The following is a 23,313-nucleotide window of genomic DNA, read 5'->3' on the forward strand; positions in this document are numbered from 1 at the left end:
TTTTGAAATACAAAAATTGGTTGTATTTTTTAAAGCTATAATTCTTGTAGACATTCTGTGGTTAAAAATTTGTGCTTATTAAAAATGGTCATTTATGTTTTGCATTTCAGCTTTATGAAAAATAAAGTTTCTTTGGGAAGGTGACAGTTTTGGCTTCCTGATTACAGAGGGAGCCCTCTCACACAGGGCAGGAGAGCCTGCGGCTGATTCTCACACTAGGAGAGGAGGGTCCCCAGGCCCTCCCGCCTCCCCAGGGTGGGACGGTGAAGACCATTTCCACAGCATACTGAGTTGCTAACAGAGAAACCTACATACGGGTGGCATCTTGTATAGACTCGTTTAACTTAGAATTCTGACTGAAAGCACATAGCAGAAGCTTCAGGAGAATTTCCCTCTTCAGTTGTAAGGTCATAATTCAGTTTCCCTGTGGTGTCCCACTGGGTAACAGAATATGAGCAGCTTTTACAGATTATGAACTTGGATGTTTCTTATTTGCTGCAGCGAGTCGGAGGAAACCCAGTAACTCTAAGAGACAGGTGAGTAAAATTACTGGAATCTTTCCAATAGCTCTGACCTACCCTACTGTTTAAATGAATTAAGACTAAATAATATTTCATTTCCAGAATAATTATAGATCGAGCTGTAAGAAAGTAGTGAGGTTCAGATTTAAACTCCTTAATAATTTGTTCCAGACTTACTAACAAGGGCTTAAACAGATTTTGATTTGGGAAGATAACATGAGAAAAGTCCTAAAAGAAACCCCTCAGCACACGCAAGCCGACCAGGTCCTGTGTAGGGTGGTGCTTCTCTTCTGAGAAGGGCGCTGTGTCCTCAGGGAAGTGCCTCGGGCAGTCCTGAGGGTCCTACACTGGGGCAGGTGCAGCCTGCTGGCTTCTCTAAGAGTCAAGCAGGCCGGGCAGAGGGAAGAGAGACGCGAAGCTCTCCACCTCCTCCCTGAGAGCTCTGATGGCCCTGAGGTGCTTCTCATCCCCTGCCAGCTTCTCCTTGAACTCCTTCAGGGTGGCCTTGACACCAACATCACTCTGAATCTGGAGAGTCAGTTCTATCCCTGTGTGATAGAGACAAATGAGTCCTCTGGGACTATGAGACACACCCAAGACCCAAGTACCCGATATGGGGGCGGTGAGAGCCGTAGGTATCAACATTCACCCCAGGAACGATTCCTGTATGAGCCCTTCCTTGGGCAGGACATACTTATAAATGTCTCAGACCAGGTGGTCTGCTAAGTGATTTCTGCTGTCTGCTGTCTCCTGTCCCCAGCACTCAGCCTTGACACAAAAATACCCTTCAGTGGCTGGGTCTCAACTGTCCAAAGACTCCATACACAGAATATGATGTGGCAAACTTCCAAACCCACATCCTTACCTTTGTGAATGAAGAGGGCTACTTTTTTGAAATCTTTTTCCAGAAGTCCTCGGGATGTCAGTGCTGGGGTCCCCAGTCGCAGCCCACTGGGCCGCAGGGCGCTTTTGTCACCTTCAACATAAACAGTCTCTGTGCCATATTTGGGTCGCACCCAAACTCACCACTGACCACTGTGCACTACCAAGGGGCACTTGGGCAAAAAGATAAGGCCTGTAGATGGCGGCTGGATTGAAGAGCTCAAGTGACTTCCACACTACAGGTGGAAGCCAAGGCACAGGCAGTGACCACATTCTGATCGTACATGGCCTTTGCTCCTCACAGTAAGGCTGGCATCTGAGTTTGGATTGCAACACCCGGACCTTATGAGCAACCCATGGAGAAGTCCAGCCTGCTCTCCAGTGGCCCCTGCCTCCCTCATCCAAAGCCGCCTCCCTCAATCCCCTGTCCCTGACAGGGTTACAGCCTGTCGGAAAGAGAGGTCCAGGAGGCAGCCACACCTTGGCTCCCGTCCAGCACGGTGTACTTATCCCCCAGATCAGCTGATGCTTTTCCACAGAGCCAATTATCACTGGCTGTAATGCTACCCCTAAGTGCAGACAGGAGAGGTGTGGAAGAGAAAACCAAAGAGGATTCTGACCTGGGCAGGTGTTCTTGTTGCAGGCAATAGAACAGGCTTCTAGCACCTTCTCAGCTCTGCCACCATCTGTGCCTTTGGAACGGAGATCCACGAGGATCAAATGGTTGTCAGAACCACCTGGAAACCAAGTTGGACATACAGGAATGCAGGCGGTCAATTCCATGCCAAGCGAAGGAATGTCTCTTTCTCAGAAATGAGGGTTGGGGAGGAAGGGGCTAAAGCAGATGGGGTCAGGAAGGTGAGCACCCCGCCATGTGTCCTGGAAACCTTGAATCACCTGTAAAGAAAAGATGCTCTAGAACCTAAGAGTTTGACAGAGGACAGGGCAGTGTAAACAGGGTACCTGCCGATGCAGGGGGGCTGTGAGGCCAAGGGAAGAACGACCACGCTGCCCACAGCACGCTGGGTGCTGGTGAAGGGCCTGAAGGCTCTGGGGAGAGGCATCCCCCATCTATGGCTTCTGTTTTCTTTGACAAATCACTTGACATCTCTGAAATCAATCCTCAAGGCTCCCTCTGAGGCAGCACTAGAGTAGCAGGTAGTGGTTCCATTTACAGTAACACTGGGTGACCACTACCTTCATGAGCACATATTAGGTACCAGGCGCTACTAGCCAGTCATGTATTTTATCCCTAATCCTGCAGGGGGTGATACTAATGAAGTGGTGCAGGTGAAGATATGAGACCACAAGAACATTCTGGAACTGGGCCAAGGTCACCCAGAAGTCTTTCAAGTACCTGGGTATTTTTACTTTGAACTCTCACTAATACCAAGTCATTGACTTGGGCAACAGCAATGACTTCCAAGATGTAGGTGAACTAAGTTAATGCTTAGCTCTGGACCCCACAGCTCAGAGCTTAAGTCCAAGTCCCCACAGCTTCCCACCTACTAGCAGCGTGGCTATAGCGAGGCTGCTCAAAACTATGGAATCTTAGGCACCCGTCTATAAAATATGACCAACGATATACAAGGCTGTCGCGAGGTTTAAGTAGGGTACTGTGTATGGTGCCTGGCCAGGGCCTGGCACAAGGCCGGTAACCAGAAATGCTGGCTGCAAGCATGGTCACAACCTGCTTCGGTTGCCCGCACCAAGTCTTCAGAGCAGAGTAAAGGGACGGGAGCACAGACGCGGAGCTCAGGAAGGGCGGAGACTCACTGGGAGGCTCCGAGCAGCAGGGCTGCCAAAGCCGCCTGCAGCCAGGGGAGTGTGGCCTAAATTTTTTGTGATGACTGAGACTCCTGGGGCTTTGTTACTGGGAGACGTGGAAGATGAAGGAGAAAGCAAAGAAAGGAAGTAAAACTAAACAGAAAAGAGGTGCTACCCAGAACTGCTAAGATGGCATTTGCCCCAGCTCTGCCACCCACAAGGTTTGGTGGGGAGCCCACTCCTCAGACTGGGGGCCGTAACCCCCGCAAAGGGCTCCAGGCAGAGAGTAGGCACCTGCTCTCTTGGACCCACCTCCCCGGACCACCTACTGCTAGCATACATGGCAGCCTTGTGCGCAAAGATAACAAAGTACACTGTCTGCCAGAAAAACTGTGCCATCCCAATTGCGTGAGCCCGCAGTGACCGAGGCAGACAGCGCCTCTGAGCAGGGCCCTCACCCGGGAGGGCCATCTCGCTCAGCACCTGCGCCTCTGGTTGTGGCCCTGCCTCACACCCTGCCTGTGACTGCAGTGCCGTGGCCACCAGCCTGCAGCCACACACTGGCTGGGTGAGCCGCGGTGTGAGGCTGTGTGCAACCACGAGGAGCAGGGTCACAGCCTAGGGTCCGTGGGCGCCACCCAAGTTTCTGTTGGTACCTGTTACTACTTTGTAGCCCAGCTCCATCAAAGTCTCAGCCAGAACCCTGCAGTTGGCCACCACCTGGCGCTGATAAAGTCTGAACTCCGGAGTCAGGGCTTGCTTCAGAGCCACGGCAACCCCTGGCAGGGAGAGACAATGGGTCACTTAGGAAGGGTGGGATCAAAAGACAGACTGACAAACAAAAACCACCTTATTTCCACTCAGGCTTCCTTGTTCTTCAGTGTCACGGAAAGGCGCGGATTACATTCACCCCTCCCCACCGCAACAATGACACACACACACACACACACACACATATTTTAAAGATTTTATTTACTTACTTTTACAGAGAGGGGAAAAAGAGGGAGAGAAACATTGATCGGTTGCCTCTCGCACTTCCCCCGCTGGGGACCTGGCCTGCAACCCAGACATATGCCCTGACTGGGGACTGAACTGCAGACCTTTCAGTTCACAGACCGGTGCTCAACACACTGAGCATGACATATATTTCTAACTCTACAATTACCTGTCTAAACCTCCAGACCTCTTCTGTTGGAGGAGGTGCTTTTGAGGTAGGCTTTCTCCCAGGCATGGAAGTGTTGTGCTAATAAAATTACCATAGGACTTCCAGCCGAGATGGAAGCGTAGGTAAACACACTTTGCCTCCTCACACAACCAAAAGAAGGACAACAAATTTAAAAACAAAAAACAACCAGAACTGCCAGAAAATCAAACTGTATGGAAGTCTGACAACCAAGGAGTTAAAGAAGAAACATTCATCCAGACCGGTAGGTGGGGTGGAGACAGGCAACTGGGGCAGAGAGGATATGTGGCAAGGTAGCAGCTGGAAGACCAACCGGGTGGTCCCACATTTGTGTGTGGATAAACTGGGAGGAACAGCTGTGGAGCGAGACAGACCCCGCAACCCAGGGTTCCAGTGCAGGAAAAGAAAGCCTCAAAACCTCTGGAGGAAAAACCTGTGGGGATTGCAGTGGTGGGAGAAACTCCCAGCCTCACAGGGGAGTCCGCTGGAGAGACCCACAGGTTCCTAAAACATACACAAACCTACTCACCTGGGAATCAGCACCAGAAGGGCCCAATCTACTTGAGGATAGCGGGGAAAGTGCCTGAAAACTGGCCAAGAGCAGAGCAAGTGGCATTGTCTCCTCTCGGACCCCTCCCCCACACACAGAGCCACAATGCAGGATCTGGGTTGCCCCGCCCTGGAGAAAACCTAAGGCTCCGCCCCTTCCAACATTACAGGAACACTGAGACAAAGAAATATGTCCCGAATGAAAGAACAGGTCAAAGCTCCAAAGAGAGAACTAAGCGATGACGAGATAGCCAACCTGTCAGATGAACAGTTCAAAACACTGGTAACCTGGATGCTCACAGAAATAGCCGAGTATGGTCGCAAAATGGAGGAAAAAAAGAAGACTATGCAAAGTGAAATAAAGAAAAATATACAGGGAACCAACAGTAAAGGGAAGGAAACTGGGACTCAAATCAACGATTTGGAGAAGGAAAAAATAAACATTCGACCAGAACAGAATGAAGAAACAAGAATTCAAAAAAATGAGGAGAGGGTTAGGAGCCTCTGAGAACTTTAAATGCCCCAACACCCGAATCATAGGGGTGCCAGAAGGAGAAGGGGAAGAGCAGGAAATTGAAAACTTATTGGAAAAAATAATGAAGGAGAACTCCCCCAATCTGGCCAAGGAAATGGACTTCCAGGAGATCCAGGAAGCTCAGAGAGTCCCAAAGAAGTTGGACCCATGGAAGAACATACCAAGGCATATGCTAATTACATTCCCCAAGATTACAGATAAGGACAGAATCCTAAAAACAGCAAGGGGAGACAGTTCCCTACAAAGGCGTTCCCGTGAGACTATCAGCTGATTTCTCAAAAGAAACCTTGCAGGCAGGAAGGGGCTGGAAAGAAGTATTCAGAATCATGAAAGGCAAGGACCTATAACCAAGATTACGCTATCCAGCGAAGCTGTCATTTAGAATGGAAGGGCAGATAGGGTGCTTCCCAGATAAGGTCAAGTTCAAGGAGTTCACCATCACCATGCCCTTAATATATGAAATGTTAAAGGGACTTATCTAAGAAAAAGATAAAAAACTGAACAAACTTACAACTATCATCTACTGAACCTAAAAAAACTCCAAAAAACCAAACTAAGCAAACAACTAGAACAGGAAGAGAACCACAGAAATGGAGGTCACATGGAGGGTGATCAGAGGGGAGGAGGAGGGGGGAGAATGGGGGAAAAGGCACAGGGAATAAGCAGCATAAATAGTAGGTACACAATAGACAGGGGGAGGTTAAGAATAGTATAGGAAATGGAGAAGTCAAAGAACTTTTATGTGGGACCCATGGACGTGAACTGAGGAGGGGCCTGGGGGTGCTGGTGGGGACACGGTGCAGGGCGGAGGGGAATAGAGGGGAGAAAAAAATGGGACAACTGTAATAGCATGATTAATAAAATATACTTTAAAAAAATAAAAAATAAAATTACCACAGGAAAGCTGCTCTTAAGCAAGGTATATTTTACAGTCCTTTTTAAGCTTGACATGTGTAAACGAGTGCTTAGCTGCCCTAAAAGCTAATGCTTTCATGCCAAGTTATGCAGGTCTTTCAGTTCAGAGTCCAGGTGAGAGGTGAGGCCTGGTCTACCCTGCACGTCCTGACTTCTGTGGTACCTTGCGTTCTGTCCTGAGGGACGCTTATGGGCACAGAAAACGGCGGAGAGTGCAAAATGTGTGTGCTCGAGACCCACCACAGAGGCCTCCAATCAGTGTGCGTGGGTGGCAATGACTGGACAAGGCCTACAGTAGCCGGAGGCTGGGCAATGCCACCATCTGAGGGATGAAGGAACTGCAGGTGCTGAGCTCGCAGGTAGGAAAGGGGAGTATGAAAACACCCAGGTGGCTGACACTGGCGCCGAAGTTCCTCATTCAGTGGGTCCTCCTCTCCCCTCTTTGGAAATATTAGTGCTTCCCTAGATGGAGAATTTCCACCTTTATCCTGGGCTCTTCTGGCAACTGCTTTGTTCCAAAGAAGACAGTGGAATGACTCCGGAGATCATCCCAGATTCCCTAAGCCACTTGTAGAGAGAAGGAACGCGTCAATGCCTGCCTGCTGGGGGGTCGCGGAGTCAGACCCAGGGGCTGCTGGCACGGCCCCGCAGTCCCGGGTGCTGGGGTCAGACCCAGGTGCCTCTTCCCCTCAGGAGGACAGGGTGTCAGGGGAGAGGCATTTTGTCCTTGCTCATCACACTCCCTTAGCTATGCCTTCTTCCAGTTGCCAAATTCCTTCCCTGTTATTTCTTAAAGAGGGCTATCCATAAAACAGGCCGGCCTCTCGGTTTTGCCAAGGGGCAGCCACACACGTCCCTGCCTTACACCAATCGCCAGTTTCCCTGGTCGCCCTCGTTAGCATCTCCTAGACAGACACTCCTCTAGTTGCTCCCCAGCGTGGAAGTCCTGGCACAAAAGCTGGTGAACAGGTGAGAGGGGAGTGAGGGGCCGCGAGATGAACGAAAGCGGAGAACCCTCAGGCTGACTGCACAGGGCCTGCCAGGGTGAAGATACACCCTCTGAGGGCTCGGGGTGGGTTCGGTGATGTTTTACCAGCAATGGCGTGGTTGTGGGGACCTCCCTGCAGGCCTGGGAACACAGCAGCGTTGATGAGCGACTCCAGGTTGTACAGGATCTCTTTGCCGGTTTTGGGATCCACGCTGCGCACTCCTGGATGAAGAAAAACATCAGAATGGCCAGGGCAGACAGGCTGTCTGTCCCCCGTTTCCTCCCCACCTGGACTCAAACCCAGACTGTCCAGGGGAGCGCCCAGCACAGGCCTGGCCCCTCCTCCCGGAGGCGAGCCCTGGACAGAAAGCTGCCAGGCAGAGGGGGCCGCTTCCAGGTGCGGGCGGGCCACCGTTTCACAGGTGGAACGAGAGCATGGAAATTTCCCCCCAAAGAGACTGTAGCAAAGAACACTCCTTGGGCATATTTCTTCAAAGAAGTGTCAAAGGGTAGCCTTCTAAGATGACTTCTTTGAGGGAGACAAGACTCATGGGGGTAGATACAGGGAATAAGGTTCCCTTCAGAGTAAGAGTTAATAATTAGCAACAGCAGCTACTAATGTCTCTATAGAGCTTCTGTGAGCCAGAACCGCTCTAAGCACTTTACCTCAATTGACTCATTTAACCCTCACAACAGTGGTCCAAAGGGACTGGTACTATTATGATGATCCCTACTCCAGAGGTGAGGAAATGAGGCACAATGAGGTTGCACAACGAGCTCAAGCTCACAGTGAGTACGGGGCACAGCCAAGGTCTGCTCCCGCTGGCTGGGTCAAACAAATCCCAACACCCGGGGAGAAAAACAGCGCCTCCCAGGCGGGCGGGAGCGGCTGCCTGCTGCAGAAAGCGCAACGCAACTAAACGCCCTCAGAGTTTAGAGGCTGCCAGTGGGTACATGGGTGTGTCTAGGGGCTTGGGCGAAGAACCCCTGCCTCGGGGTAAAGAGAAAGCCAGTCTCCAGAAGGCTGGTTTCGCTGCTGATGCCAGCTTCACCCGCCAGGGCCAGCCCTGGGCTGCACAATGGCCTGATCACCTCTCTGGCTTTCTCAGGTGTGGGAATCCCCAAAAGGTGGGAGCACCTATACACTGTGGGTTGTAAGCATTCCATTACTGCAAAGAGAAATTCTTTACTAAGATGATAAAACTCGTACTGAGATTTATACATCCATGTCTTATGGTTTTGGTTAGTGTGAGTCTCTCTCTATGAGAAACATGGTGGACTACAGTAAGTTCACCAAAGTAATGCTGTAGTGGGAGGTCTCCTGGTAGCCTGATGGCCAGGCACAGCCTTCCTTTCACTCCGGCACCTGCCTCAGGAGGATTATCTGAGCCAAAGAATGCTGGCGCCCAGCACAACACCCTTCCTCCTCTTCCCAGGACCCGGCGAGCTGCTCAGAGCTTCTTTCTAGATCCCTTCTATAAAGCCTGTCATTGTCTCCTCCGAAGTAGCTTTCAGGGATCCTACTATCTTCAAGGGATCCCAGGTCAGAGTCTCCCCCAGCTTCCCAAACCAGATGTGAACACCCAGAGAAAGGCAAACGCCAGCACCCCATGCTCAGAAGCACACCTCGCCTGTAGAAGATCATGCCGGCTCGGCAGCCTCTCAGGGTTTTGTGGGTGGTGGTGGACACCACGTGGCAGTGCTCGAACGGGGAGGGCACCACGCCAGCTGCCACCAGCCCGCTGATGTGCGCCATGTCAGCCATGAGATAGGCCCCGTTGTCATCGGCAATCTTCCGCAAGCGAGCATAGTCCAGGTTTCGGGAGTAGCAGCTGGTTCCTAAGATGGCAAAGGTGGCAGTGTTGTCAGAGATGTCCACGGCCACCCAAGAGTCAGCTGCAAGGTGACCTCTGGACATATGTATTTGAAAGCTTGGAGGTTCCTCCCCCTAAAATCTGAGAAAAGAAATGAAGAATATTCTTGAAAAACATCTTTGTACTAAAGGCAACCACTCTGATCTCTGCCTCTTCAATGTCATGGTGGTCAGGATGGCCCCCAACTATTATTACACCCCCAATTAGTCAAGAATGGACGTTTCTAGATGCTTCTCTGAGAACAGCCTCAGATCTTATTCCACCTAGTACTTAATGATGGCAAAACAAACATCTGCCCTGAAAGAAAGGAATATACTTAGACCCAGGAAGTTCAGCTCTCCAAGGCAGAAACTAGCAGTGAGCAAGGAGAAGGTGGGGAACATCGTCACGTCTTCGCTTCGTAGGAAGCCTGGGACTGATGACTAAGTCAGCTGCTTTCTGCCCCGTTCATCACCTGCAATGATCAGCTTCGGGTGGAAGAGGCGGGCGTTCTCCTCCAGCTGGTCATAGTCGATGTAGCCAGTGTCTGGGTTCACCTGTGGAATGCCATGGACAAGCAGGCTCAGGCTGCCCCCCGAGCCTGCCCTCCCACCTGAGGCTGCACCGGTGTCAAGCACAAGAGGACGTCTTCCATGTGCCCAAAGCTGTTTGCTCTTCTTCGCCATGAAAACAGCAAAGATGTCCCAGGTGAGGGCTTGAGGGTGAGGCGGGGTCCCAGAGCGCGTGGCCCGCACAGTAGGGTAGATGACCGAGTCTCGCTCTCAGACCCACGGTGCCTCGAAGGGCCCCTGAGGGAAAGCGAGCCCCTGCCCCCAGGGCTCTGCTGGGATGAGAAGGAACCAAAAAGCCACCGCAGAATGAAACAGGAGGGCCAGACAGGGAAGCTTCATCCGCCCCCGCAGGCGCTAAGACTCGGCTGCCTTCAGGGACGAGACGGCGTGCTCGCCAACAGCGCTTGCAGTCGCAGTACAATCAGAAAAGGAAAGAAAGGCATGAGGATTAGAAAACATACAAAAGCGGACATCACTGACAGACACCACGCCTGTGTACCTAGGAAAATCCAAGACTCTAGAGGGGAGCTATTAGAATTAGTCACTGAATTTAGTGAGGTCACTGGATATAGGGTCAAAAACAAAAAATCAATTATATCCATACATATGAGCAGCAAAAAAGAGAGAAAGAAATTTTAATAATTATATCATTAGTTTCAAAAGCCATAAACTAACAAAAGATGTACAAGACCTCTACACAAAACATTACTGAGAGAAATTTAAAAACACTTAAAAACTGTTACAGCGGTTAAGGCTGTGTGTGCTTGTGAAAGGGCAGGCTGACCGAAGCAGAGCGCCCGGAAGAGAGCCCGCCGTGGCGGACGGCCACCACGCTCGCTCGCCGCCGGCGGGGACTCCAGGGAGAGCGCGGCCTTCCCTCAGGAGGCGCGAGGCCGGCCGGACGCGCGCCCTGCACCGAACAGCACCTGCACCCCGACCTCAGCCAGGCACAGACGCCCGCTCCGCAGGGACTGCGGACCCACTGACTCGGGAGAGGTAAAACCACTTTTTTGGCAACACATTTCTTAGTAAGTTCCGCTTATTAAAGTTATATTAAGGCATTTATGCTGAGGGAAAGTACAAGCAACCGCAGGGGGTCAATGCAGGAAAGCCTGAGCGGCGTGCGGCATGGGAGGCCTCTACAGAGGAGGCGGTGAGAAACTTCAGGGCTGAAGCCCCCGCCCGTGGAGGGAAGGATCGCGGGGAGGGGGCGACCCTTTCCAAATTAACGAAGCACTTTCAGTTCAACGCAGTTACAGAAGGCTTGTGTGCAAGGTTATGGGAACCAAACAGTCAGGTGGGAAGGCAGGCTGAAAGACCATTTGTGGTTTTGTTTCGTGTTTTAAGGGTGTAGCTGATTCTTTCTCAGTCGCACAAACTCAACAGACAAACTATTACCTTGATGAAAAATCAACGGCTGATCCACAGCAAAAAAAAAATGGACATCATTCTAAAAAAGTTTTTAAATACATAATTACCCCCAAATCTGTTGATACGCTCTCCCTCCACATTTTGTTTTGGAAACTTGTGAGATTATTTTTAAGTTTTTTTTTTTAATCTTGAAATTTCAACAATAAAATGGCTCTTGGAAGAATTCACAGGCATTTTAACAAGCTGTCCCGGGGCAAAGTGGGGCAGAGGCCATGGACAGGAAGAAAGGAGGGTCCCTCAGTCACAGGGGAGGAGGGCAAGTGACAGGAGGTACACGTTTCCCCACAGGGAGACGGGATGCACGGCCCTGTGCTCGGCGGCCGCCCGGAGGGTGGAATCAGCCCCACGGCGGCCAGAGAGGCAGCCTCAGGGGCAGAGGAGGGCTGCGGGGGGAGCTGCGGGCTTGTGTCCTGCTGCCTGGCCACCCAGGCTGGTGTCCACAGGAGCCCCTCCAGCGAGTGAGCGGGCCGAGCGGGCCGGGGGCCCAGTCCCAGCCACTCCACGCCCCCACTGGCCCAGCACTGGGTGGGGCTCCCCGCTGCGCCCCCCCCCCCCCCGGGCTGCAGCCTGCACAGCGCATGTCGAAGACGGGGGTGGCTGCGGGGGAAACTGGGGTGCTGCCCCGGCCTTGCTAATGCCAGGAAAACTTTTCAGTAACAGCAGACGCTGGGCCAAAGAGCATAAGGTTCCCCAAAGGCCCTGTCTGAGGAGGGAAAGCCAGTCGGCGATCACCCGCCAACACGCTTTTCGCAGTCAGAGAAACTGTAGGAATCGGCTTTTGTGTTCTAAGTGCAAAGACAGAGCACTGTGTTCCTGCTGCCACATTTCAAAATCCATCTTCAAGGTCAGCACTGGCAGGTGCAGTGCCTGCGACCGAAACGCCAAGGCCTTCCGTGAAAGGAAACGAACTGTCACTTGCAAACAAGCGTCTGTGCAAATACTGGAACTGAGAGAAAGGCAAACGATAAAAGCAGTAAACAGTCAAGGATGTGCAACAATGACTACAGGATGCCGAGAGCGAGCAATGGCTTGATTTTCTTAGAAGGATAAAATTATGTGTCTGCCACTCAACCAAGCGTAGTAACACATGGCTGCCTTTGCTCATGGAGGGACACATGAAACTACCCAGGGACAGTCTACCACCAACACACCCTGTGAGGGGCACGGTCTCTGGCCATGAGAAAGAACCAGCCTGTCCACAGAGTGTACCACGGACCAGTCTGCAAGTCACCTCTTTCCCACCCATCTCTTTAACTATCTTTATAGGTAAGTCACTATGCCCTTCATGAGCCCATGAATCTTACAAGCATTTTTTTTTTTTTACACCAAATTGTTTATAAATGACAAGGGTTCCCACATAAACACGTGTCAGTCTCCTCATGGGCCCATGGCCTGGCTCTGTCAGGGCTAAGGAGGGGGACTAGGCACTGACGGTGGCGCTGCTGGTTCCAGAGCTGGAGCTAGGGAGGCAGCTGCCGTCACTAGGGGTCCAGGCATGGTGGACCGAATAGTCACCCCCAGCTGTCACTGCCCCCCAGCTCTGGAGCAGTCAGGACCCCTGCCGTGGCTGGGACTTCCTGTGCCGTTGCCTCCCCACCGGGCTCCCTGTGCCCCAGCTCAGCCCCTTGCATTCCCCCCAACTGTCCCCAGCTTGCCCTGTATGTTGGAGGAGACCCCGGGGCAGGAAAATGACAAATGGTGGAAGGTGGAGACTTTCTGTGGTGCCGGGTGAACAGAACTTATTTAAACTGGCGCAGCCAAACACACAGACTGGAGGCCTTCTGAGAAGCTGGCCACAGAGCCATGCAGAGGCGCTCTTACCTTATAGGGCATAGATTCAAAAAAGATGGATGTAGCAGAGATTTTCTTCTTATCTGTCATGAACCCATGGGTCAGGTGGCCTCCATCGGGCAGGTCCAGGCCCATGATGCGCCCATGGGGTTCCACCAGGGCGGTGTACACAGCAAAGTTGGCCGGGGACCCTGGGCCAGGAAGACCAGAGGAGACACCATTGCTTCTGCCCATGAGGCAGCCAGCAGGACCCCAAGCTTGGCACTAGGTCATCAACCAGAAGTGGCCGCAACAGACGTCCACCGTTAAGTAACAGTGAAATGCCTCGCTCTGATTCCCTCTTGTTCCAGTCCTGTCGCTCCAAGACCTTCGGGCTGACAGCTCGCTCCAAGCATGCTAATCCGGAGAGGAAGCCGCTTGGGGCGGGAGTTTTTACAAAAACAGCCCTTGCCATTTCCCCTTCCCCTCACATAACAGAACCTGAGCTGTACTTTCGCAGATGGATTTGAGTCCCATCTTTTCTTGTCCGTTGGCACCTTCCGGATCAATAAACCTCTTCTTACACCAAACTCTGAGTTTTGGCCTTTCAAAGCATGGAGCGCTCGGACCTCGGACAGGTAAAATCATGCAGTCCTCGCACCCCGAGGTCCCCCTGCACCGACCCCTTGAGAGGAAGGGAAGGGGGATGTCAGGGACAGGGCACTATCTCTGAGGGCTGAGGCCAGGGACCAGGGACATGGAGAAAGCCACACACACCCAAGGGGGCTGCACCTATTTGTAACTTCCGTTTAGGGGCAGTCCTCTTAGGACCCCTCTCCAGGCACATCAGCCCCAGGAGACCGGCCCCAGTCGCGGCAGGCCCTGCTAATTACCGGAGTAGGGCTGGACGTTGACTCCCCAGCACTGGGGGTCCAGCCCATAGACCTGCAGCGCTCGCTTCTGACAGAGGGTCTCCAGCTCATCAACAAACTCAGTGCCACCGTAATACCTGCGTGAGAAAAGCGGGGACTTAGGCCTGCTCTGCAAGGGACCTCTGTGCTCAGCACAGGCTGGGGCAGGAGAACAAAGGGGGACTCGGTGCAGGCTGCACACGGCTCGCCCTCCGTGGGCGCCAGGCGCTGCGACGCTGCTCACGGGTCTCCTCATCTATAAGGAAACGCTGACACAAGCTACAGGGGCGAAACACGCGCTCGCGTTATGCCAAGTGAGTACGCCAGTGACGACGGCATGATCCCCTCACCTGAGGTACCAAGAACGGTCACGTTCACAGAGACAGAATGCGGACTGGTGGTTCACCGGGCGCCGGGTGCAGGGACGGGTGGAGACAGCTGTTGGGTTTTGGGGTTTTTTTTCATTTCTAATAAAATTTACTTTTCGTTTAATAACTACATATCAAAATTTATCAAATATTTATGGTTTTTATCTGTACACATCCTAATAACTCAACCCAAAAGAAATTTTTTAACACTTATGCCTTGAGGTCCCAAAACGCTTTAAAAATTTTAAATTAAATGTATATACATTTTTTTATTATAGTAAAAACATGACAGAAAATTTACCAGCTCAACTAATTTTTTTATCCTCTCAAGAGGTTTTCTGTTTTCATTGCTTTTAGAGAGGGAGGAAGGGACAGAGAGAAAAACATCAATGTGAGAGAAGTATCAGTTGGTTGCCTCCCATACATGGCTCGTACTCACCTGGATCAGAGATAGAAACTGAAACCTAGGAATGTGCCCTGACTGGGAATCGAACCCGCAACCTTTTGGTTATGGGGATGATGCTCCATCCAACTGAGCTGCACCTGCCAGGGCTCCACCGTAACCATTTTTAAGCATACAGCTTAGTAAGTAGGGTTAAGTACCTCACATTGATAAGTACATGCACGCTGTGCCACAGACCAAATTTTTCCATCTTGCAAAACTGAAACCCTAACCCACCGAGTGACAACTCCCCACCTCTCCCTCCCCCAGCCTCCAGTGACCACCATTCTACTTTCCGTTTCTGTGAGTCTGCCTAAGTACCACATGTAAGTGGAATCATACCGTATTTGTCTTTTAGGGCCCGGTTTATTTCGTTTACCATAATGTCCTTAAGATTCACCCTTGCAGCCTGTGACGATTCCCATCTTTTTTTAAGTTTGAAGCACATTCCGCTGCACGGATACACCACATCCGCCCACACACTTGCCCATCAGTGGACACCCGGGCTGCTCCATCTGTCAGCTGTTGTGAATGATGCTGCTGTGGACCTGGGTGTGCAAATGTCTGTCTGAGGTCCTGCTTCCAATTCTATTGAATATATACCCAGAAGTGGAATTGCTGGGTTATATGGAAATTTTATTTTTAATTTTTAAGGGACCTCCATGTTGTTTTCTACAGTGACCTGCACATTTTACATTTCTACCGACAGTGCACAAGGGTTACAATTCCTGTCCATTCTCACCAGCACTCGTTTTGTTTTTGATAGTAGCCATCCTAATGGGTGCGAGGTAACAATAGCCTCACTGCGGTTTTGATTGGCATTTCCCTAATGACTGGTGAAGCGGAGCCCCTTTCCCTGTGCTGCTGGCAGGAGTGACCGTTCGAGGGGGACAGAGGTCTGCGCACAGCAAGGGAAACAGCCCCGGAGCTGGAGGGGGTGATGGTTGCCCCGCGCTCTGAACGTGCTTAATGCCACTCAGCTGGCCGTTTAAAAGGGGCAAATCTTCTATTATGCTTATTTTACCACAATAAGGAAAAGAGGGAACGAAAGGATTTTACTCACGATGAGGCTAGTTAATAAAGAGCTAAGAAAATTCTTTGGCAACTAGAATGGGGAAACTGAGACAGATAGCTATGCAAAGTGGCTGCGCAATTTACAGCCAGACACAGACGGTCCCAAGGCAGAAGGCCCTGGGTGCCTGGCAATCGGCAAAACTGGTGCTGGACCTTGCCCCAGGGTGGCCTGTCCTTCCCCGGCACAGAGCCGGTCACGTGGGAAGACCCCCTGCCCTGGAGCCACCAGTGCATGGAGACCACAACCCTGAGAGGACACACCTGGAAAAGCTGAGGACTGCCGTGTTGAGGTCTCTCCCTGAGACTTCCCCCAGAGCCACCCCTGTCACATAAACTCAGGTGTGCTCGCCATGATGATAAAAGACACTCCCATCACCACAGATTCCAAGAGTTCTAGGAGCTCGGGCACCAGAAACCAGGCACAAAGACCAGGTAGCTTTGACTGTACCGCAGTCTGAAAACATCTGGATTCGAGTCCCCGCTCTGTTCCCCGTGCACAAACCCGAAAGGTCACTGAACTTGACCGAGTCCTAGCTTTCCCCTCTTTAACACAGGGACGCAGCACCACTCTTCCTACTGCGCTGCCAGGAGGGTCAAAGGAGACGGTAACTGTGGAAAGGCCCCCTGAGCTCTTCGAGCACGATGCGGAAGTTAGTGATTCCCGGCACCAGAGAGGTGAGCTGTCCAAGTGTCAGTTGGGTTTCTGGCCCTTCTACAGAGCACTTTAGAGTACCCCAGGACAGAATGCCAGTTCAGCTCCGAGGGTGACCCTTCCCTCTCTGCGTCCTTCAGGACACAAATGCAGATGTTTGCAAAAACCATGCATCGATTCTATAGTCATCGCCTCTGACGGATGATGACTGTAAAAAAGAATACACTGCCTCATGGTTTTCAGGGGGAAGAGTGGACTGAAATCGCTGCATTTGGAAAGCCAACATTTATAATGCAGAAGTGGTATCTAGTACAGCAGATTCAGTTCCACTTGAGTCACTCCTGAAACAGATCCTGGGACAGCAACAACCACCCTCCGAAACGTCACTCTGAGTACCTACTGACCCTCCTCCCAAGGCTGGACGACTATCCAGCAGCTCCGTGCTCCGCTATGGACTGGCCTGTCATTCTAGAACACCCCCGAGGGACTGTCAAGGTGACCTGAGTCCAGCTGCTCCTCGAGCACCAGTGCTATCACATGCTGGGCATCGGAAAAAAGTAACGTCCAAGCAGAAGGGGAACAGGAGTCCTCGCGCGGTTTCGATCCTATCCTGATTCAGGACCTCGCACCACTAAGTCAGAAGCGGGCCTTTGACAACATTCACGTACCTCTGGCCTGGGTACCCCTCAGAGTACTTGTTATTTAAGCAAGAGCCAAGGGCCTCCAGAACGGCTCTGCTGGCGAAATTCTCGGAGGCGATCAGCTCTAACCCGACCCTCTGCCGGTTGCTCTCCTTCTTAATGATGTTGTACACCTGATGAGAAAAAAAAGAGACACTGAACATTTGGGTCGTTGAGTTCAGCGATTTGCTCTGACCACAACGATAACCTAGCAAAGGGACGGGCCACGGTGGCAGAGCCGTTTTGCCCGCAGCAGCTGACCATTGCCCACAGGGTCAAACTCAGAGGGTACTTAAAATAAGTATCTCACTTAACTTTTAATTGTGTACCATCGTGTTATCTTTATTTCTACATTTCACCAAGTTTTTCCTCCCTGAACCTTACTCCTCGCTTCTCTTCCTTAAAATAAAGACAGAAAGGAGACCAGTGGTTGTCTAGGGCCTGGAAGTCTGGTCATGTAACTGCTAATGGGTTCGAGGTTTCTTTGTGGGCGGGCAAAAGTGTTTTAGAATTGACTGCGAAAACACTAAAAAAAGAAACACTTTAAATAGATGATTTGTATGGTAATTGAGTGATATCTCATGTATAAAGCTGCTATAAAAATACATTAATAAAGGTGCTCCTCGGTGTCTAAAGGTACTCCTCTGAACTGTGTCAAAAGGGTCAAATTCGGTGACCTCCCCCCCCCCGCCGCCGCCCCGCCGCCGTTGCCAGAGCGCCAGCACAGCGCTCTGCACTCTGCAGAAACTCAAGGGCACTTAAGTTTACCCTGGAAGGGCTTTTAGCGCTGTGTCGGCTGCTGCCTCTAACTCTGGCACTCCTACACCGAGTGCAAGGCTATTCTGAATAAAGTATTTGTATGATTACAGCTAGAATCAATAAAAGGCTCCAATTTAAGAACACCCATGAAGACCCCCCATATCTCACCTCAACGTCATTGTCTTTTAGGGGCTGCGCCAGCATTTTATCATGCGAGGACCACAGGTCAGCACCCTTGGAAGCACTGTTGACCTCTGCTGCCATTGCGCTGGCTCAGAGTTGCCTGAAAACGGAAGAACTTCCAACATGAAACTTAGTCAAAGCCCATGGAAACCTGTTGGTTCTCTGAGTTGCTAAAGGACCGACACTATTTTTCACCCTTTCCCTCAGAACTGCTTGGTAAACATGAAGCCGTCGTGTTGCGAAACCACCGCGTGGGACTGCCGGCTGCTTCCTGAGCTGCGGGCGTCAGCCCGCTGTCCCGTTAGCCAGGAGAGCTAGGAGGCCTGCCCTCGGCCCCATGCCGCCCTTTCTTAGCCGGCCTTTTCTTGGGCATGCCTTGTCTCTCCAACTAAATTCACCTCCTTGAAGGCAAGGGCTATGTGTTACTTTTATTTTTTTTGTATCTCCCACAGAGTCCAGTGCAGCCAGACATGAAGTAATATTTGCCAAATGCCTGAACAAATGAATCGCTGACTCGTGTTATTTTTTTCCATTTTCCGGTATGAAAAGGAGGCTCAGAGAAGCAGAGGATCTTAGCCCATGGCTTCACAGCACGTTGGCCAGGAAGGTCGGGCTCAAAACCCCAAATCACACGCTCAAAGCACCCACAGGGTTCCTGGAGAAACTGCGAGTCGAAGCCTGCACCTGCTTAACCATAAACCCCCATGAGAATTATAGGTAAGATCTGCGTGTTGATAGTTTTCATCAGAAAACTGCATCCCATTAAAATGCTGGGAAATGTATGTTTCTACAAAGAACAAGAATTTGTGATCAGTGGCATCTCCTCTAGTGTGAAAGTTTAAATATGTACAGGAACCAATCTCCTTATCAACAGCTGGCAGCTTTCCTGTAGTTTTCCATTAAATAGGTAAGTTTTCACCCAAAATTGATTCATTCAACAACTACTTATTGAGCACTTCCCTGCCGCCACTGCATTGCTTTTAGGAATACAGTTGTGAACTTAAGGGACCAGGGTCCTGCCTTCAAGGGACTTTCCTAATGGGGAAGATGAGTAGCAAACAAAACAAGTGCACTAAATGCAGGACAGAAATAAGCAAAGTACAACAAAGGACAAGAGCTGGGTGCTGGGCTCACAGGGCCGGGGCCTCTCCTAGGAGAGGACACTAGACTAAGGAAGGCTTAACCATGAGAGGGCCCATTTCCCGAGAATACTGTGAAATAATAAATCCATATTGGTCTCTGCTCCTACAGCCCTTGTGACTTCCTGAGTGACAAGGGCACGAGGCGCATCTCTGGTTCTGAGGAGGTGACCCGGGGTGGCCCCTGGTTGGGCTGGTCCCCAGAGAGACCAAGGCCTGATTATAAGCTTGGGAGTTCCAGCCCCGCCCCCACTTCTCCCCAGAGGCCAGAGGGTCTGGAAGTAGGTGCCTCATCCACCAGGCCCACGTGAGGGGCTCCTCGGAATCCCACCAGTAGGGGGTTCGCAGAGCTTCCAGGTGAGTAAACACAGCCACACACCCCAGCTCCAGGGGGACAGAAGCTCCTGTGCTCAGGATTCCCCCAGACTTTGCCCTGGCTGTTTGCGAGTACCCTTTAGCATATCTTTTAAAAAACTGCTAAATATAAGGGTTTCCCTGAGTTCCATGAACTGCTCTAAGAAATGACGGAATCCAAGGAGCCTCTGACTTGTAGCTGAGTTGGACAGGAGTCGGACAGGAGCTGTGGGTAACCTGGGGACCCACTCCGTGTGGTTGCCCTCTGAAGGAGGGCGGTCTTGTGGGACTGAATTAACTCCCTGTTACTATCAGAACTGACTTGCACTGTAGACACCCAGCTGGTGCCACTGAACTGTGACAGCACACACCTGCCGTCAGAGGTGTTGCGAGCGTGGTAGTGGTAGGAGAGTAAAAGAGAAACACAGCAGAAAGGCTATAGTTTTTCCTACACAAGTACACACACAGTATAATTTGCCAGACGAATATACCCATTAAATAAAACAGTCCAATAGCCCCAGATTACAATGATCCTCCTTAATCTCTCGTAGAGCTATGAAAAAGCAGCTTTCAATAATCTCTAACCAGGAAATTCCTAATTGGGGCTTTCAAAGCAGCCATTATTTTACCACACACACACAAAACATGATTAGAAATGAAGCCCTGGCTGGTGTGGCTCAGTGGATTGAACGCCGGCCTGTGAACCAAAGGGTCGCCGGTTCAATTCCCAGTCAGGGCACATGCCTGGGGTGCGGGCTAGGCCCCCAGCGGGGAGTGTGTGAGAGGCAACCACACACAGATGTTTCTCTCCCTCTCTTTCCCCTTCCCTTCCCCTCCCTCTAAAAATAAATAAAATACTAAAAAAAAAAAAAAAAGAATGCAGCCTCTCTTGCAAAACAAACGTGGAAACCCTTGTACATCAATGCAAACAGACACTTCAGTGTCAACAGCACTGCCACCTTGTGCCACCTTGCCAAGGGCAGGCAGGCAGGCAGGCAGGCAGCCTTGAATGTGGCCGGCCAGGTCCACATTTCCGTCAGAGGAGGAGAGGCATGTAAATGGTTTGGGCACTATGCCCATGGCTTCTCCATGCTGACCTCTGCACCCAAGAACAGCTAATTCAACCCATTGACCTCTGCATGGGCCAACACACAGACCCTCAACAGGTGGCAGGCCCACCAAAAAACCAGCAGAGCCAAAACAGGCCCCCTGGTCTTCGAATCTCAAAGAGAAAAGCACCTTTTAAATATTGACTAGTGGGGGAGAGGGGGCTATAAGGTGGATAAATGGTAATGGAAAAAAATACAATAAAAGAATTGACTATTCAAGGTTAGAAGGGATTTGAGAGTGGCAAGTGACACAGCAGATAACTATCAACCACAGAATAACTCAAGTCCCCTGGAACCCTCCTCCCAGGGGCGGGTCAGAAAGACCAGCCGCTCGGAAAGGCATTCAGCTCCACTGTGCTCAGGGAGAAGGACCGCGTCTCCACCTTGCTCCGCATCTCACTCTCGTTTCACTTCTTGGTGTCAACCTGTTGCCCTCTGCCCGGGCTGCAAGGTTTTTCCTTATTCAAGATGCTAATCCTCAGTCACACTCACGTCTTGGCCCGGGGAGAGGGGAGAGGGGAGAGGGGAGAGGGGAGAGGGGAGAGGGGAGAGGGGAGAGGGGAGAGGGGAGAGGGGAGAGGGGAGAGGGGAGAGGGGAGAGGGGAGAGGGGAGAGGGGAGAGGGCACCGTGTGGCGATCGCCCCTCCCCAGGCCAGCGGGGCGCCTTCCCGCTGCCCACTGCCTGGAGCTTTCGCCCTGCATCCTGTGACCCCCTAGGGATCAAGGCATCCCCCAGAGGCAGTACCTAATTCCTATCCTCATTAAATCCATCTCCTCGAGTCCATATTATACCTTTTTTTTTTTTACCGTGAAGAAGTCTGAATTCTTTTTTTTTAAATTTATTTACTTTTTAAATACATTTGTCTCTGCCTCCCCCCCACCTCTTTCCTTTGCCCCCTCCCACCTTCCCTCCCTCAGCTCTTCCCCTTTGGTTTTGTCCATGAGTCCTTGCAAAGTCTGAATTCTTCATTAAGAGTTCAAGATTCTTTGTCTTGTTTCAATTAAATCAATTATAAGTATAACCTATTTTATCTAAGAAGTCAATTAAATCTATTCTATCCTGGGGCATCCTGAATCACAGTAAGAAGACCAAGACCCTCAGTGAGATGCACGCGGCTACGGGATACAGCTCCCTCCAGCCGCCCTGCCATCCGTGCGGCTCGCTCCTCAGCTCAGCCCCTGGGAGACAGGCCGAAGTCACTCGCCGCCCCACGCCTCCAAATCTTGGTCACAAGTGGAACCACTCTGTTGCATGGCGTCTGTCTCATAAAGATTCTGTGATCCCTACAGAAAAGAAAACTGAGGCTCGGAGAGCTGAGCAGTCTAAGGTCACATAATGAAGAGAATCTGCACTGTTTCACCTCGAGTTCAAAGCCCTTCTTCACCACACTGCACTAAATAAAAGCATAATTACCCACCTCCATTGCATGTTCCCTCATATAAAAAATTAAAACTTTTGACTCCCTAAGAATCTAAACTGGTGTTGCCAGAGCACCACCTGCCTGAATGATGGTTCCAGTCTGCACTGGGCTCGGCTGACCAAGGTTCACTCGACCTCCAGAACCTCGAAGCACGGGCCAACGGGGCAAGGGCCCCACAACGCGACGTCTGCCTCCTCGAGCAGAGGCGGCAGACAGCAGACAGGGCGCCGTCCTCCCCTACGGGGATCTGGTCGCACGCTCCGAAAGCAGCGCGACCATAAATAAACGCAGTGGTTGAGAGCGCAGGCTTCAGTGCGGCCCGATTCGATTGCGGGCTGTGCCATTTTGCTAGCTGCAGGGGGGCGCCTAAATCGGTTCTTCTCTCCAAGCCGCACCTTCCTCATCTGTGAAATGGGCTACAGTATAGCACTGGACTCGCAGCTCTGGGGTGAGGACACTGTAGCAGGTGAAGGGCTGCGTTTACATGTTAAATCCTCAACCAGAGAGTGCTCAGCAGGGAGCGGCGGGCGCAAAGCTGAGGCCCCCTCCCCTACTGCATCCGTGCGCGGCCGGGCACCGGCGCCGCCGCCTCGCCGCCGCCCGACCCCTCACCCCACGCACTAACAAAGCGCTCCCTATTTCCTGGGGCCTCTCAGAGCCACGTGGGGGTGGGGAGTGCCACCCGAAGACGCTCACAGCCGAGCGCTCGGCGAGCGCCGGGGTCCCTGAGGACCTGGACCCGAAGCTGCCCACCTACCGAAGAGGGATCCCGCGCACCACCCTGGCGACACCCGTGCCCTACGTTGCTGCGGGAGCGAGCAGAATTCGCGACCCAGCGGCGCGCGCTGTCGGTAGTTCGCCTCGCCGGGCAAAGGGTGAATGGCGCGCGGCGGCTGGGGCTACTCCGCACCTGGCGCGCGCTGCCAGCCCGCCCCGCTTCTGGAGGCGCCCAATCAGAGTGCGGGAGCGTGGCCGTCTGAGGCGGAGCGGTGGGCAGGCCGGGCCCCCAGGGCCGGGCAAGGGTCGGGCTAGCGCCAAGTGCAGCGCCTGCTCGCCTAGGCCGGGGCCTCGGGGGAGGTGCTGGGCTGGCTGCAAGCCGAGGCAGCGGGGATTTCCGGGAAGACACCGGCGGTCTGTCCCAGTAACGGGTAGGCCCTGGGGTTGGGAGTGAATTTATTTGCTTATATTTAACTTTTTCATTGCCCTACTTCCAGCTTAGCACAGTGGTCATTTAAATAGGACAAATCCGTGTTAG

General features: G+C 51.9%; 1 protein-coding gene across 1 annotated transcript; it reads right to left on the reverse strand.

The window, feature by feature from the left end:
- Window positions 1–27: 27 nt before the first annotated feature.
- Window positions 28–22,956, reverse strand: SHMT1 (serine hydroxymethyltransferase 1). The gene is made up of 12 exons (XM_054571146.1): window positions 22,816–22,956; window positions 18,021–18,135; window positions 17,082–17,227; window positions 13,860–13,975; window positions 13,018–13,178; window positions 9,669–9,750; window positions 8,967–9,179; window positions 7,446–7,562; window positions 3,827–3,949; window positions 2,024–2,140; window positions 1,387–1,497; window positions 28–1,069 (listed from the first exon to the last, which is right to left on the reverse strand). Exons 2-12 carry the CDS (start codon window positions 18,114–18,116, stop codon window positions 897–899), a joined length of 1,455 nt encoding a protein of 484 aa, XP_054427121.1. The 5' UTR covers window positions 18,117–18,135; window positions 22,816–22,956; the 3' UTR covers window positions 28–896.
- Between the last annotated feature and the right edge of the window lie 357 nt (window positions 22,957–23,313).

This window comes from Pteronotus mesoamericanus, unplaced genomic scaffold (assembly GCF_021234165.1).
Source record: "Pteronotus mesoamericanus isolate MK-2021 breed Mesoamerican mustached bat unplaced genomic scaffold, CSHL_Meso_final contig_22, whole genome shotgun sequence".
Lineage (NCBI taxonomy): Eukaryota > Metazoa > Chordata > Mammalia > Chiroptera > Mormoopidae > Pteronotus > Pteronotus mesoamericanus.